General features: G+C 29.1%; 2 protein-coding genes across 2 annotated transcripts; one reads left to right on the top strand and one right to left on the bottom strand.

The window, feature by feature from the left end:
* The first annotated feature begins 901 nt into the window (after positions 1-901).
* LOC126549888 (piggyBac transposable element-derived protein 5-like) lies at positions 902-1,850 on the top strand. The gene is made up of 2 exons (XM_050200287.1): positions 902-1,109; positions 1,159-1,850. The coding sequence occupies exons 1-2, from the start codon at positions 902-904 to the stop codon at positions 1,848-1,850; spliced, it is 900 nt and encodes a 299-aa protein (XP_050056244.1).
* A 7,416-nt stretch (positions 1,851-9,266) lies between these two features.
* Positions 9,267-10,642, bottom strand: LOC126549887 (zinc finger protein 862-like). Its single transcript, XM_050200286.1, has 5 exons — positions 10,456-10,642; positions 10,053-10,374; positions 9,699-9,951; positions 9,380-9,627; positions 9,267-9,293 (listed from the first exon to the last, which is right to left on the bottom strand). Exons 1-5 carry the CDS (start codon positions 10,635-10,637, stop codon positions 9,267-9,269), a joined length of 1,032 nt encoding a protein of 343 aa, XP_050056243.1. The 5' UTR covers positions 10,638-10,642.
* Positions 10,643-18,401: the final 7,759 nt, after the last annotated feature.

The following is an 18,401-nucleotide window of genomic DNA, read 5'->3' as shown; positions in this document are numbered from 1 at the left end:
AGTATGTTTGCAGTGAGTGGTCATTCTATTTATCTTTTTCCGTGTTCCGGCGGGAGTGAAGATAGGATGCACTATTTTATCAAATAGTATTGTTTATCAATCATGTTATTATCGATTATGACCGTTATGGGTATTGTGAAATTGAGATAAAATTTCGTTTTGACTTCTGGTTTTTACTGTTGGGTTTAAGAAATGCCCAGTAGCAGTAAACTGAACGAATATCAAAGCATTAATAAGTCTTAAACGGATTTCTCAAATTAAATTCTATAAACGTTAAAATTATTTTTTCAGTATGCCTATAGATTTTCGTTATCGAAAATAGGTATTGCCATTTGAAAATCGAAAGTGGATAATGTTTTATCAAGTAAGGGAGGAAGTTAAAATTATCAAAATTGTAACAAAATGTAAAATAGAAAAACCTAGAAAGTTTAAAAAAAAAATTATTTTAACACGTTGACTGCCACAAGCCCGCGGGCGACCCAAGTCGTATCAGCGCGTGTCAGGCCATACTATTTTTACATCGTATTTCATAAATGCTTACATTTATAAAAATAGATCCAGTTGTTGGGTTTTAATGAAATTGATATATTTAGAATCAGATAATCGTAGATAATATTATCAAAAAAAGAAAAATCTTGGGTCGCCGGCTGTCAGGCGGCCTGCTAATAATGTGATATTTCGTACAAGCCACTTGGGTATCCCGCTGTCTCGTGCTAGAATTAGATAATAATTTGTTTTCATTGGTTAAGATAATAATAATATTTATTTTACACGTTTATACGTCAATTATCTTTTAGTATTCGTCTAGAATAAGAAGTGTGAACTTCTCGTGGTTATCAAGTTCTGAATTTTATTATAATTTTTGCTTTATTTACGTAAAAATTGTTAACATAATATCATAATGGATGAACGCATGATTAATAATGCACTAGATGATTCTGACAATTTTTCTAGTGACAGTTTTGACGATAGTGATAGTGATTCGATATATTGTGTTGAAAATGAAAATAATAGCGATTCTCAAGAGTCGTCAGATGATGAGGATCAAATTGAGAATCAAACTTTACTGACATCTAACAATAGCCAATCAAATTGGAATATAGTAACAGGTACTAATCAAAAAAAAATTTAACTTTACGGGAAATTCGGGGCCATTAGTCATTTTAGATGAGGATATTGGACCTATGGATTATTTTAAATTGTTTTTAACTGACAATATAATTGAGTTAATGGTTATTGAAACAAATAGAAACGCTCAACAATTTTTAAATACTCAAAAAATTACACGTGGTAGTAGATTTTCATTTTGGCAACCAATAAACAAAAATGATATGGAAAAATTTATGGGACTTTTGATGTGGATGGGACTCGTAAAAATGACTTCAATAGCTGACTATTGGAGCAAAGCTGAACGTTATAAAAATGGTGTTGCACCAAAAACTATGAGTCGGAATAAATTTGAACTCATTCTTAGGTTTTGGCATTTTGAGGACAATGAGACTGCTAACAAAACTGATCGCTTATACAAAGTAAGAAAATTACTCAATATGGCAAATGATTTAGTAAAAAATATACATAAACCTGGAGAAATAATTGCGGTTGATGAATCTATGATACCTTTTCGAGGCAGACTTAAATTTCGGCAGTATATCAAAAATAAAACGCATAAGTATGGCGTAAAATTTTTCAAAGTATGTGGGACTAATGGTTACACGTATAAAATTATTATATACGAAGGAAAACAATCTAAACCCGGAGAAGCGTTGAGTGAAACAATAGTAACTTCTTTGTGTGAAAACTATCTGAACGAAGGACGTACTATTGTCACTTTTATACGTCTGTTCCACTAGCGGAAACACTTTTAAGGCAAGACACTCATTTGGTTGGAACTCTTAGAAAAAATAGACGTTTTTTACCAAAAACAGTGATTGAAAAAAAATTGAAAAAAGGGGAATTTGTCGGTCTGGAAAATGATTCTGGTATTGTAGTATCTAAATTTAAAGATAAACGTGACATTCACTTACTTTCAACGCGACATCAATTAAATATGACAAACACTGGGAAGAAAAATAGGAATCAAGAAGATATATTTAAACCAGATATCATATTATTCTATAATGCTGGAAAAGCAGGAATAGATTTATCGGATCAGTTAGCGTCGTACTGCACTCCTATGAGAAAGAGTGTTCGGTGGTATCACAAGGTAGCAACTGAGATAATTTTAAATACATTTGTAGTAAATGCTCAAATTATGTATAATGAACAAAATTTTCGAAATAAACTCACCATACATAAATTTCGTGAAGTGCTTGTAGATAAACTCCTTGAATTAAAACCTACATCTTTACGTGTTTCAAATTCTGAACAACCTCTTGAAAATAGATTTCAAAAACGACAAATAATAGAACATAAACTCGAGGAGACAGAAGAAAAATGTTCAAGAAACAGAAAAAAAAGAAAAAGGTGTATTGAATGCTATACAAAATTTTCGAATGAACTAGGATACAAGTGAGTTCAAAATATTTTTTTTAAATTAATATGAATTTTAGATTTTTAATTTATTGTTTCTAGGGAAGCTTTAAACAAGGCTAAGAAAGTAACAACCTTTTGCAGTCTTTACCCATCGAAACCATCGGTTTGCATACAATGTTTTCAAGACCATATTTTAAAAAAACAAAATGTATGAATAACATTTTGTTACGATTTTGTATACATTTTTATTTTTAAGTAATATAAAGTGAATTTTTTCTTATCGATTTATATAAGGTACCTCTAAATTTTTTTTAATTTTGATTTTAACGTTTTATACTACTATTTACTACACTTTTATATTCAAATATTAATTTTTTTTATATAAAATATAAAAGTTTTAAAGTTGAAGGGTTTTATTGTTTTTTTTTTTTTTAAAACTGATCAAAATCGTCTTGTCTACGCCATGGTACAATCTAAATATTATTCTCTCTAAGCCGTAAAGAATTAGATACATTTAATGTTGATGTTAAATTTGGCAGCCGGCGACCCAAGTGGCGTCACATTAATAATATGATTTAGGTCGCCGGCGCCCCAAATAGCTTAACAATAAAAGACATCACTTGGGTCGCCGGCGGGCTTGTGGCAGTCAACGTGTTAAAATTCCTAATACTTCCCGAAATATTAACTGGTTCACGATAAAAAAATCACCCTGTATTTTTAGTAGTGGAAGACATGTCCCTTGCAATGATAATGAACCAACACAAGTGAATGCAGATTTTGAAAAATATTTATTATGTATTTGGTCCCATGAGAGAGTGTTGTACTAAAGAGTATGATCATTTAAGTTTGATCAATATTTGGGAAATTTGTTATAAAACTAGTACTTCTAAAAGACTGTGGGATATTGAAATGAAATATAGGATAACAGGTTCAAGGTGTTATGCATTATATACATATACATCAAACAAAAATCCAAACTGGATAGTTAATTCACTAAAATATTTTATTGGTAATTCATTTACAAACAAGTTTGTCAAGCATGGTATAGAAATGGAACCACCAGCTAAAGAATTATACAAAACTGTTAACCCAAATTGTACTATATTTGAACCAGGTTTATTAGTTTGTCAGGATAATCCTTGGTTAGGTTATTCAGCAGATGGAATTATATTTCAGCCTGGGAAGCATATAAAGTTACTTGAAATTAAATGTCCATACAATGGGAAGACTGAAGGTATAAAATATGTTATACAGAACTGCAAGTATTAAAATGCAAGTAATAAAAAAATGATATGTATACACTTAACACTAAACATGTTTACTATGGACAAGTTCAACTTGGTATGTTTGTGAATAATATTACAAGTACAGGTTTTTGTATATACTCATCATATGATAATGGCATGTATATTATAAACATACAAAAAAATGAAGAATTCATACATAAAATGTTAACTAAATTAAAACATCACTTATTTGAACATATGCTACATACAATATGATTAAGTAAAAATAAAGAATTATAAACTTTATATATATAACTTTTAAAATAAATAATTAAAAATGTACTTTTTTTATAATTAAATATTTAAAACTTATCAATTCCAAGAATTGGAACACTTAAGTTAACAATTGCACAAATAATAAAAAATATTTCATCTACTTTAGAAGTTAAGCTTGAAGGAAATTCATTTAATATACTGAATATCTTAATACGTTGATTAACTCTTTCAATGTGTACCCGTGCACTGGCAATACTTTTATTGAGAAGAGCTTCAGTTGAACTAAATTGTTGTTTTCCTTTTAAAAAAGGAGGTCTAAATAGTTTAAATGTTTTCTGCACATATTGAGTCAATGAGGAATCCTTTGTCAGCCATAATTGCATCATCTTCTTCCAGCAGATTAATAAGTAAACTATTTTCAAAAATAAATTTATCTGAGACACGTCCACCATATCCTTGGCTAACAAATGAAAGTAATCCAACAGGTGTGATACCAGTCATAAACTTGGCAGTGTGAGTTGATTTATAGTGAGAGTATGCAATTATTGAAGCTGATAATGTTTTGGGTTTCATAATTGGAATTTCAATGCAATCAATTACAATCTTTGTACTTTTAAAATTATTAAAACATTTGGGCATGTTACAAAGAATTTAATTTTTTTGATGGCCAAGGAATCATTGGTTTTAATACAACATATAAAACATCTATTGCTGCTGATATTATTTTCTTGCAATGTGTACTGAAACATTTAAATAGAACAGCTAGTACAGAATATGACATATTTTGCTTTAGTTTTATAAATGTCATTATTACACAATCTCTTAAAGAAAATATTTTATTAGAATTGAATAGTATTGGTTTTAATAAATTTAATGATTCAATTATAGAATCAAGAAGTACAAATGAATGTAAACCTGTTAAAGTATTTAATTTCTGATCAGTATTAATTAATGCTGTAAATGAAAATGTTAGGTCACCACTAGCTAGTTACTTGCACTTGAGCATCCTGTTGCGTGCCAGTATCAGATTTGAATCCAAATGGTTAATTTGAATGAAAGTTAAACTTAATAACGTAATATGTTTTATTGCATACAAACAAAATACATGTAACAAATAAATAAGTGGCTGAGTGATGTGAAAGTGCTCAGTTGTTGATAGCTTTGGTACATCTGCCGTTGCTGGTCTTCGGGCTCCCTTATATATTGTGGTGCGTCTCTTGTTTACGTCGTGTGGTCGCCTTCTGGGCGAAACCAGGTGTCCTTGTTGTTGTTGTTGCAAATTCGGACACGAATTTGAGAATGTGCAATAACATCTCAAATGCATCATTAGTGCACTGTAATTATTGGTGCGCTTACTATTCCGACACAATGTGGTCATAGTAGCAACCGCATTACCCTTGACACGAGGCATGGTCATACTAACTTAGCCTTGTAATCTCGTAGATATCTTATAGATATCTCGTAGCCCATAACAATCCTTTAATAAACTAGTAATGGCTGTTGAAATACATTGGTCGATAACAGAATTATTATTCAAAATAATATTATTATTTATATTGTAACTTGTATCGTTATTAAATTTTTGTTCTTCAAAACTAAAATGACATTTTGCAGAAGTAATTTTGTTTCTCTTTTCTGATCGTTCAGATCTTGCAATTAGTGATAATTCATCAGTGAATTTGAATTCCTTACATTTTGGTAAATTGCATGATGGAACAGCGGTTTTCTTTAAGCAATGTTCCTTAGAAGATTTATCTAAACAAACATCATGGTTTACATCGTATAATTATATAATATTATATTATTACAAAAAATTTAAAAATTAATATTATATTATACTAGCTGGCTCCGTGCACTTCGTTGCCCGTTAAAAATGCCAATTCTATATAATATGATTCGAATTTTGATTAATTTGTTATTTAATATTCGGTTTAACGGTGTTCAAAACTTAGACATTTTCATTGACCGTTTTGATTCTCAAAAATCTTGTAAAACCACCACCTTAATATGCGAATTTTGTAAAATGCTTTCTTATTGCACACTAAATTTGTGGTACGATTTTACGAATGTACCGTGTAAATTGTAAGCATCGATCTATCATTGTTCAGGCTCTACGTTTATTAGACAGTGAGTTACTCAAGTCATAATATTATAGTCATTCTGCTTGCCGTTGCCGTGAGACTCTCTTATGATTATGCGAGGAGTATATTATCATGTAGGCAATCCACACGTGGTGGATTGCGGACCCCGAGAGATGTGTACGTAAGCTTATAATTTCTAACACTTAAGTTTCAAAGTTATATCATTTTTTATTTTACTACGGTGGGTAAAATACAATAATGTGCCATCTCGTGGTTTTTAAATAAAAAAATACATTTTACCTGTTGGTAAAACAATAAAACTTGGTATAACTTGTTATGTTAGTTTATTGCTGTGAATTTGAAATTTACTGTAGACATTGACTTATTTTGTTAATTCTTATTTTGTTGTTATGGTTTTAACAAAATATAACAACAGGTCTATAATTATTATATTCAATCATAATCAATAGTGACCTTAATATAGTTTATTTTCTTGCTGGACTGCAGTGATAGTTGTTGTTGTTTTTTTACATCCAGATTCCGAAGTTTTTTGGTGGATTTTCCTAAAATTGTACTACATAAGCACCTTCTCTTGCGACCAATAGGAGCGAATCATCAGTGAAAAATGTTACAAAAATGGGGAAAATAAATAATAATAACAAAAAAATTGTTACCATAAAATAGTAATAATAATAATAATAATAGTAATAGTAGTCATAGGTATTTTTTATTTTTCATCGTATTTTTTTTTAATTTTCCGTGCAATTTTCTTAACTTTTTCTTACATAAGAACCTTCTCCTGGAAATTACGACCCAAACAAAATAAGAATGAGCGAAATCGATCCAGCCGTTTTCAATTGATGAAATGTTATACATTTTTGTCTCTATTTTCATATATATAAAGATAGAAGATAGATAGATTATTGTGAACTAAAAAAAAATTCACTCAACAAATTTCAAATTTCCAAACTAAAATAACTATAGAAACCATAGATTATATTGATTGTACATCGATCTGATGTTTAGATGTCTACGTCTACCATAGAGTAAATAAAGACAATGGTATCGAGTTCAAATCCCAGACATCAATGAATAGATTTTGCACTTTTTCTACTTGTCTTATTCGGTTGACTTTTTAAAAGTTTTCTTTCGTAAAAACCTTCTCCAGACAATAACAAATACTCCTAAAAAATAATTAGCGAAATCGGTTCAGCTGTTCTCAATTGATGAATTTTTATACATTTTTGTCTCCATTTATATATATATAGATTTTTAATTTCTTTTTTTACTATGACAACGATTTAAGTTTGTATGATTATTTGCATGCATTTTTAAAAACATTTTAAATAAATGATTTATTTTATTTAAATGGTTGCCATTGACTACCAAAAATAATTTAGTTGACTATTTGCTGGATAGATGGCGCTTCTGTAATTTCATCACCACCTCGTCATATTTCTCTAATCCGATAACTTTCTCAAATTTTTCGTCCGTAAGAACCTTTTCCGCAATGAGCTATTCAATTAAAAAAAAAAATTCAGCCAAATCGGTCCAGGGGTTGTTGAGTTATGCGCTTACCAACACATTTTGCGATTCATTTTTATATATAAGAAGATAATTATACATGTATTTATTCAATACATACATTATACACACATAACTAAATATTCTATCTATATATAAATGTAAACTATAATTTCATTTTAACTTACCTGCATTTATATAATCATCTCGTTTGAAGTGTAAAGAACAAACAGACACAGAATCAGTAACTTTTTTTCTCATTTTCAAAACATTGATCCATTTTTTTCTTCTTATCGCATCATTCATTTTAGGAAATGTAACAAATTTAATTTCTGGATTTCTCCTAGCCAGTGAAGTACACCCATATATACAACAAAATCGGATGGAATTGTTTTTACGGGGAGCAAATGTTGCACCAACTTCCATTATGTAACGTTAATCAAAAATTCAAAAATCTAAATTGAGAATCAAATATCACTAGGTAGGTAAATGAAATGCGATAATCAGTTCATAAATCATATTAAAATTTAAAATAGGTAGTCTGTGATAATAATGACACCTAAATTAATAATGTAAACTATCTATAATATATTATACAATCTGATATCAAGATAATTCGATAATATATTATATTATGATCGTGCACCACAATAATTACTCTACAGTCTACATTCTAATCATTCAATAAATTCGCTATTTATAGACTGTCGTAGTGTCGTGCATGGGCGTAACTAGGATTTAATAGTTACAGGGGCTAGAGTCCTAAAAAACCAAAGTTCAAAATAACTCGTGGGGGGAAGCCCCCCCTGTAGCCATCCCTAGCATTTAGTTATCACAAATAACCTAAAACTAAAAAAAAACCATAGAGATAGAATCAAAGTATAACACATTACCTAGTCAATAAAAACAAATTTACATTATAATTTATAACTGTATACGCCTATATTTTAATGAAAATAGTTTTAAAATATCATCATTATTTATCTTATTAGATAGTTCTCTTTCTATATTAAGTATAGCCAGATCACTCAATCTGTTTTGGGTCATAGTTAACCTAATGGATGACTTAATTCTCTTCATACATGAAAAAGATCGCTCGCACGTAGCTGAACTTATGGGTATAGCGAATGCAGTCTTTAATAATAAATAAACATTAGGATAAACTTCTTGTTGAACAACTGATTTTAAAAGTTGAGATTGTGTTTTTGCTTCAACATTCATACCACTTATGGAATCATCTGAATTTTGAGCATTTATTAAACAACTTTTAGCTACTTTTAGTTCACACTTTAATGCATCTTCATCTATATTAAATAATGACTAGAACAAAAATTAAAAGAACTATGTTTAGGCCAAAGTATTATTTAAATGTAAAAATATAAAAATACTCCACGATTATGCGTCAAATTATTTTAATATTAGTTTGCTGCTATTTAATTACCTTATAACTATTAATAAAATAAGAACTTTTTTCATAATCAAGTTCAAAAAAGCTTTCAACTGACTGGGCTAATTCTAAGCTTTGTGTTGAAAATTTAGATTTCATATTGACTACCTATTAAATTATCAAGTATAGGGAAAAATGCATGAACTTTCCAAAAATCCATAGAAGTAATTTCACTATCTTGTTGAAAGTTCTGATCAATAGCACTTGTTGTGGTGCTCACTATAAAATCATTTAGTCGTGTTACCTCTCTTCTCTTTCTCTTGGACACTAAAAAAATTAAATAGGTAATAGTATTTATAATTGCATAACTTTTCAACTTTAGAATTAGTGATACGTGGTAAACAATGACATACAATCATATGCAAATCGATACAGTTTTCTATTGAAAAGTTTTCAATTTCTTCCCAAAGTTTTGAAAAACTTTCTGTATTTCTGCTATCTTCAAATGTTTTAATTACTCCAATAATAGTATTAGCAGCTTTTCCTAATGTTTCATTTTTCATTTGTAATTTACAACTCAAAATTTGAATTATACTTAATACATAATTCATGATATGTAAATATACTACAAATTCTCCTTTCAACATCATGGCTAATATTTCTATAAAAATATAAAATATACAATTTTTAATATAGGTAATCATCACTTATTACAATAAATCTAATATTTACCAATAGCTCGGCTAACATCTCTATCATTATTTTCTTCTACCTCTTCTTGTAAAACATTTACAATTAATTTGAAGTTTTCAATAACAGCTTTACAATTTTTATGCCTACACACCCAACGTGTATCACTAATACTTGATAATGTTACAAGATCCATTTTTAGTTTGGCTTGCATATCTTGAAATTTTTTATTTGTAGTAGGCATAGAAAAATGTATATAAATTGCTTCTAAAGCATTAAATACGTTTTTACTGTACTATAACCATAAAATATTTTCAATATTAGTGAGCTGACAATCTTACATCCTATTGAAGCATTTTAAAATATATTCATAAATAGATAATACATAGTACATACCTTCACATTTTTACACATGTCAACCACCACTAAGTTTAGCCTGTAGGCCATACAATGAATATAAACCGCACTAGGATGATACTTCTTAAGTAATGTTTGCAAACGTCCTCTACAACCAGGCATCACGCTGGCCCCATCATAAGATTGAGCAACGATTGGAATATTATCTAAGTTCAATTCTTTCAAGAAAGATAAAATAAAACTTAATAATGAAGCAGCAGATTGGCTCTGTGATACATTTACAAAGCCCAGAAAACGTTCAAGTTTTTCAAAGTCTTTTGTGTATCTAATACAGATAGACATTTGCTCTTGCTTATGACACCTTGGAAAAATTACTTTATTATTATTATACATTCGTTATTTATAAATAAATAGAAAAATTCTGTATTAATATTTTAATTACCTTGCTTCATCACACATTATAGAAAAACATCCAGCATCCTTAACCTCAGATATTATCATACTTTGAACATTATTCGCACATAAGCTAATAAGTTCGTTTTGTATTAACGGACTAGTGTAATTTATTGAACAGTTAAATAATGTTTTAAACTCTAAGTTGTGGTTGGAAAATAATTTACACATTTCAATAAAATTTCCTAAATATCAATATTGCAATTAAAACATTAAAAATAAAAATAAGCTATCAGTTTTAATAATTTATATGATAGATATTTTCATTAACTAGATAGGTAGGTACCTTGAATAGGTGAGTTAGTGTCTTCTTTGTGTCCACGAAACGCAATTCCTTGGCGAGCCAAAAACAGTGCAATGTTAATAAGTTTTTTTAAATAATTTCTATTATTTTCAACAAATTGTTGATGAGCAATTGATATTTGAGAACTAACACATCCAGCAACCACACTATTTTTGTAACCTGACATTCTAGAAATATTTAACATATGCTCTTTAGTAACAGCATGTGCTTTTAGTTTTGAAATTTTTGAATTTGCACCTCCCATCTAATAATTGATAAATAAAGTTATTGAGAATATTACTTAATTAAAAAATTCCAAGTTACATTAGTTACTAGATACACCATACACAACACTACATCAGTTTATATTTAAATGTTTATTGTTTATACATAATATATTTTAAGAACTAAAATATAGCATATTTAATTTGTTAATACCTTTTTCCAATTTGTAAAGCCAATCTTTGTAAATACTTTATCAACATCACCGCAACCAAAATTTCGATAGCAAAAAAAAAATACAGCATTTTTTTCTAAGCTGTACTCAAGCCAAGAGTATTCTTTTAAATATTTTGCACTAAAAGATCTGTTCTGTTTTCCAGCTACTGTCATAGGATAAGTCTAAATATAATAGATAATAATTAATAATTTGTAAAAATAATGTAAGATATAACATAGGTAATTTTCATTTAGTTACTGTATTAATAATATTATATATATAGCCATATATGTAGGTACCTGGTACCTACATTGTAGATAAATCTACATACAAAATAATAGGTTTTAAGTTTTTAATTTGTTGTTTAAAAAAAATATTGTCTTTTATACAAAAATTCCATAATCACACATTACCAATGTGTTTAAAAATTAACATAACAATACACTCGACAGTCATATAGAAATTTATTTTAACGATAGTCCGACATGTTCTCATATGCATACTCTCGACAATTGAGTATTGTAGAAGAAATCCCTAACAAACAATAGCATAAGTGTTCATCAGTCACCCACACAGAAATTTATTATCGATCCCTAAAATTGTTTTATTTAAGTCATACAATATAACAAGATTCTTTAAGCTATATAACAGTAATATATTCAGCGATTTCAAAGAAATCCTGAGTTTTTGAAATTAGTCGTACTGTTTTTGTGTCATGATAAACATTTCAGCAACTATGATTTTTTATTTTGTTCAGCTATACAATATTTAGTTGAGTTTTTTTGTTTACATCAAACATTTTTTTTTATTTATTATTTCGCATGTGATTATTTGATTTTCGGTCTGTAAAAAATGAAGTATTTCTGTGTTATACTAGTTCATAAGAATATAATATTCAAGAAATTTTCACTTTATTTCTAACAGATGGTTTAAATAAAAATATGATAAACTTATTTTTCTTCATTATTTAATACAAAATGGAAACGAGAATCTGAGGAGAGCCTACTTTCACGAGCTGAACTCGTCGCAATCCATGGCGAAGTTTTTCGAGAAGAGTAAGTTATATCATTTATTTTTTATTTTTTATTTTATATAGTGCGACGATTGAAACAAATCATGTGATTACACCAATAAATGTACAAACTATATGGAAAATTTACCAAGAATACTTAGTGACACATACGTCTAACTAGGTAACAAATAATGAATTGGGTTACATGTGCAGAGGCATTATCACAAAAAATTAATCTAGAATTTATGGCTTTAAGAATGTTAATGATGTCTAATCATCATTCTGATAATTAAATTCCCATAGATCAGAGTATACTAAGCGTATATATATATATAGGTATATTTAAAAAATATAATAATTATGAAAATTTGCTAATATCATTATAGGTAATGATGTCACTTGAAGATCAAAGGGCAGTGTGGTACAGTGGTCACACAAGTTGGCCACGACGCGCGCAGTCACCAGTTCGAACCCGGCTCAGTGCAAAAAATATTCTACAGAATTTTCTGTAGTGTCTCTTCCCAGCTGTCGTTCTGGTTGCCTACTCTGCCCCCCCCCCCCGGGACCCACTCCAATGGGAGTGAAGTTCACACACGTGAATATTCTCTTCCCAACAGAAGGGGTACAAGTGCTACATACTGCACTCTACCCCTCTCAAATGAAAAGACTTCGATAAAGACCCAGACGGTCGTTTCGATAATAATAGTTGAAAAAAAAAAATTTGAAAATGTATTTTGTTTATCAAGGATAATTACACATACCACCATACTCAATATAATATATTTATGCAACTTATGTACCTATAGGCTTAGGAGAATGGAAGAAATCGAACAAGTAGAATATATAGACGGCGTCTAAAAGTACAATGGTGGGTAAATGCAATTATGTTTTTAATTTGGTACGAGTGAACGGGCCGGGAGCATATAATGCTAATACGCGCGCCCGGTCACCAAAATACTTCGTGCGCTGCACACCGACCGACCTGTGTATGTGTGTGTATGTGTGTATAGCGACTCTAAGGAAGTGGACGGGGTCGCCGAGCAAGACCAAAGAGTGCTAGTGTGCAGTGGTGTGTGTAAGTGTGTATTATTGTGTGTGTGTAAAACTTAAATTCTAAAACGAATAGGTAACTCTACAAAAATGGTAACGCAATTGTAGGTGTGGTAAAAGATATAATATAATAATAAAATTTACGGCCCTTTTGGCCCAACAAGTAAAAATATGTATAGTATAATAATAATATTTGCCGGTTCGGCACAACCAAAATAACAATAATAATTAATGTGACCAATATTCAATAATAAAATTATAGGTACAAATATAAATAATAATAAATAAATAAAAAAGAACTCACAATTTGTGGAGCGCAGACTGGCCAGCTACACCTATCCTATAATAATAATTTCACAAAACACAACACGGCAACAATAATTGAAATAATATACAAAATAAATAATATAATAAAAATAATAGGTGTATAATTCAACAAGACGATTAGCGCCTATAAAACAATAATAATATAATCAATTTTGCGACAATTAGTGCCTACAAAAATTCAATATTGCATATAAAATAAAATAATTAAAATTGGTGGCGATTAGCGCGCACACAATATAATATAATATAATAATAAAAAAGGTGACGATTAGCGCACACTATATAATATAATATAATAATAAAAAAGTTTGACGATTTGCGTCCAAGCAAATACAATAATAAATGTGGCGATTCGCGCCCACGACTTTATATTTTGCACAAATAAAACTAACACGGCGATAAAAATGCGTTTATGCGTAAACGCTAGAGAGACTGCCTTAATTATAATATTATACCGACGACGCGGGCGGACGGGAAGACATAATGCGGCTGATTGCGCTTCTTCACGCGTAATCTTAATATTATATAACTCACACAACAATTAAAACACAAATTTAAACAATAATATAAAATAAACAGTAATATGTGTGTGCGTGTGTGTGTGTGATCGGCCGGTGACAAATATAGGCCGTTGACCTATATAATAAGTGGCTAGGTGTATTACATAATGTGCTACTAATATTGTTGCATTCCGGGCGGCAACAACGAGTTTTCAAGTGATACTCTAGATTTCATTATAGAAAGAATTCAGATTTTAATATAGATGTAAATAATAGTAGTATTCTATAGAAATTAGATTTTTAAATTTATAAATAAGTGTAAATAATCCTATCATTTTAGATTTTATTAATATAGAATATTGTAGTCATACCAAATAATATTTCCTTTCAATAAATGTATCTGTGTTATCAAAAAAAAAGTCTGCAAGTGGGTACCGTTCTGCTGTACATTAGGGGGTGGGGTGGACCTCGGACTAGGGTAGGTTAAATTTGAATGCAATGATGGGTATCATTGTGTACGAAAAACGATTCTGATCGGAGATGATTTGTCAGTCTAGAATATTTAACGTTAGATATAAATACAAATAATTTTATGAATTTTGAACTACAAAATAATTTGCAAATATTCATGATTTTGATGGATTTTTGTCAAAATTTGAACTTCAAATGCTAATAAAAATAACCTATGCCTATGTATTCTTATAATTTTTTAATCACTATAAGAATAACATATGAAGAACTTTGTATTACATTTTCAAGTATTTTGACTCGGCCAAAAAAATTTTATTGACAATTCAAAAAAAAATTTCAGAAAAAATGAAAATATCAGTTGTCTATAAATAGCTCATAAAAACTCAAAATATTTTGAAAATTAAATCATGTAAAGAAAATGCCAATCTAAATAACTGGTAAAAGTATCTACGACTATACTTTTTGAATAATAACAAATATTTAAAATCGTTATCCTAATAAACCTAATCGATTTCGTAAAAATTTAAAATTCAAACGCACTTAAAATTTTTCCTATAATGATGCTTCGAGTTTTTTCTATAGCTACTTTAAGAAAAACCTATGGAAAACTTAGTGTTATATTTTAAATCCTTAGTTGTTAACACAAACCATTTTATGATTTTTCAACTTCAAAATTACTTGCATATTTTCGCGTTTTCGATATATTTCGTAAAAATTTGAACCATAAACGCTTATAAAAAAAAATTGTGACTAATAGCTACAATAAGAACAACTCATAAGGAACCTTGTATTAAAATTTAAAGTTTTTTTGGTTATCCAAAATTTTTTTACTGACACTTCCAAAAAAAATTCGTATAAAAATCGAAAATTTCAGTGGTCTATAAATAACTCAAAAAAAAGTCAAAAACTTTTGAAAATGTAACTGTATATAGACAAAACAAACATAAACATTTGGTGAAAATTTGAAGTATTTACAGTGATTAGTTTTTGAATTTACAACCATATAAAAAATCGATTCGGTCGAAAACTGGTTTTGAGTAAAAATTCCCGTTTTTCCGTCATTTTTTTTTTTTTTGTTGTTCTCGATTTTTTTGAAAACTGTTGGAAAATGTTTAATTTTTACCTCTATAATGCATCAAGGATATTCACTTTTCCATCGGAAACCACCCCCGAAGTTTGAAATTGAAGCATTATTTCGACTAGTTATGCTGAACACAGATACAAAAAAAAAAAAACATACATCATTGTAAAATCAATATATTCATCACTCCGTTCAGAATCTAAAATGTATAATTCTGTGAGTAGCATATCAATAGCTGTATAACAATTCTCAATGCAGTTTAAGTCGGTATTATTATAACAATTATTTTTACGATACTTCATCATTCTTTCAATATATTTTCCTTAAAATCATCGTTTGATAAACAATATATAGGAAAAATGGGAACCGTCTGTCTAAACCCTAATTTGATTTATTTAAGTCACACAATATATCCTAAGATTTTTTAAGCTATATAACGGGCATTACAAAATGGTTAGTAAATAAAATGTATTACAGATTTACAGATAAAAAATCTATTGTGTATTTATCTGATCTTATTTCATTGATTTTTTTAAGTCATATTTTTTTGTGTACAATAACACGTCCCTCATATATAACATACAACGTTACGTTTTTCATCAGATGAAAAGAAAACTATTACATTAAAAGCGTTTTAATAATATTATTTGAAAAAAACGTATAATAAAACCGCTCTGTACATTAGTTTAAGTGAGTTATATTATCCAGTCGTGTAATAAAACGCACAAATTAAATAATATGTCGTTGAGTTTTACGAAACTTTATCTATTCAAGTCTATTGGATTGAAATATAATAACGTTAGACAAGACTATTCTCTCTCACTCCCACTGCTTAGTTACCCGTCTTCGTCTTTGCTGCTGATTAAGAGGCCGTTCTGGTACTCGAAATTCGACCGTAAAACATGATTTCGTACTTCTCATTTTCCTCAGCTCTCGTTAGTCGTAGAAACATGATTTTTTCTTCAAAATAATCCTGAGAAGTTCTTCTAGGTGACTGAGTTCCAGATTTTTTTCAAACCGATTATATTTGCATTTGAACTTTTCATTTTTTTTTTCAAATTTTTGAAAAATTATATAAAATAGACAAAAATAGATATCAAAAAACTAGTCATCTAGAAGAACTTCTTAAGATTATTTTGGTGAAAAAACTATGTTTCTACGACTAACAAGAGCTGAGGAAAATGGGAAGTACGAAAGCATGTTTTGGTAAGAAATTTAGAAATTTACAGTCGTCATGTGCTGCTCTGCTTAGTATAGCGGCAGCGTTCGAGAACAACGTTCATACCACTACCCCACGTACTATTGCAGCCATACCGCACCATAGGTCAAAACTGGTTTTCATATCGCGGCTGGGTCGCTCGCTGTTTATAAATAATTATTATACTCAATACGAAAATAATTAAATATTGGTGACAGAATAATACAATATTTTATTTTATTTTTTTCATAGAACCGATATCGAATTTTATATTTCGTATATTATTATTATTCTGCACAACATATTTTATATAAACTCACATAACACTTTTATAATTTGAATAATTCTTTTATTAAGCTTGAAGAAAATTGTATTATAAAATTAATTTTATCAATGTTGAAAATACAAATAAAATATGAAATTTAAATCAATATAGGTGACGAAAAATACTCTAGGTACCCAAGCAGCAAAGAAATGTTTTAGAAATATATTTAAAACATTACAACATTGCTATTGTATTAATTGCAATAATAATATTTTTTTAATGTTTAAAAACTTTATTTTTGTTACATTTTTGTAGCAATATTTTTATAACTACAATTAAATAAAATTAGTGATACATTTTTATAAGACACATTTAAAAAACATTTATTTGTAAAATGTTTTAATAATATAGTTTTATAAAATCATTATAATTATAATTATCATATAATAATACGACTACATTGATATAAGCATTGGCATAAGGTGGTCAAATTTGTTGGGGGGGGGCTTTAGCCCTTCCAGGGGCATACATAAACTAGTTTTTGGGAGGCTATGATTCAGACTGAGGGGTCTAAGCCCCTCAAACTACGTCTATGACATGAGTAATGTTGGTCTATGAAGTGCAGTAATGTAATATACCTACATAATATAATAGCTGCAGATATAATATAACTTATTATAGTATATTATGTATTTTATATAATATATTACATTGAATATATAAAATATTATGTAACTGTTATATTAAGTGTAAACTGTTATTGCCAAGTCATTATGGTAAAAATAAAAACGGGTGTTGGCGCGTCTTATAATAATTAATAATGTACCTAATAGTAATTCATAATACTGCACTATAACGATCTACGGAAAATATTCCCTGTGCCCTGCATTCTATATAATTCTACATTATCTGTTACCTATTTAATGTGTGATGCGAGTCATGAGTGATACGAACGTAATACCGTTGAGAATGGAAAAGTCCCGTTTTTCGTATAGTACATAATATTATTATATACAAATTTGCCATCTCTAGTGACCACCGCTTAATAGTGTACGGTATACGCGTAATACGTCTTTATTTTGACGGTCTATCCGATAACCCATACGTACCACAATTGGCCAATCCGATTCTTATCGGTTTGACAGTGTTCTATTTTGGTAATTGGTAGTGGTTACATTTTTTCTTTTGTCATCGACTGCCGAGTGCCGAGTACTGCCGACTGCCATAGACGACAACGACAATTTAAATATTTAATAAACTCCGAGTTGAAAGTGTGTAGTCGTGTACTGTGTAGTGTGTTTGATCTCTA

Source organism: Aphis gossypii, chromosome 2 (genome assembly GCF_020184175.1).
Source record: "Aphis gossypii isolate Hap1 chromosome 2, ASM2018417v2, whole genome shotgun sequence".
Taxonomy (NCBI): Eukaryota; Metazoa; Arthropoda; class Insecta; order Hemiptera; family Aphididae; genus Aphis; species Aphis gossypii.
The sequence above is the reverse complement of the archived record's forward strand: the minus strand, read 5'-3'. Positions and strand labels throughout refer to the sequence as shown.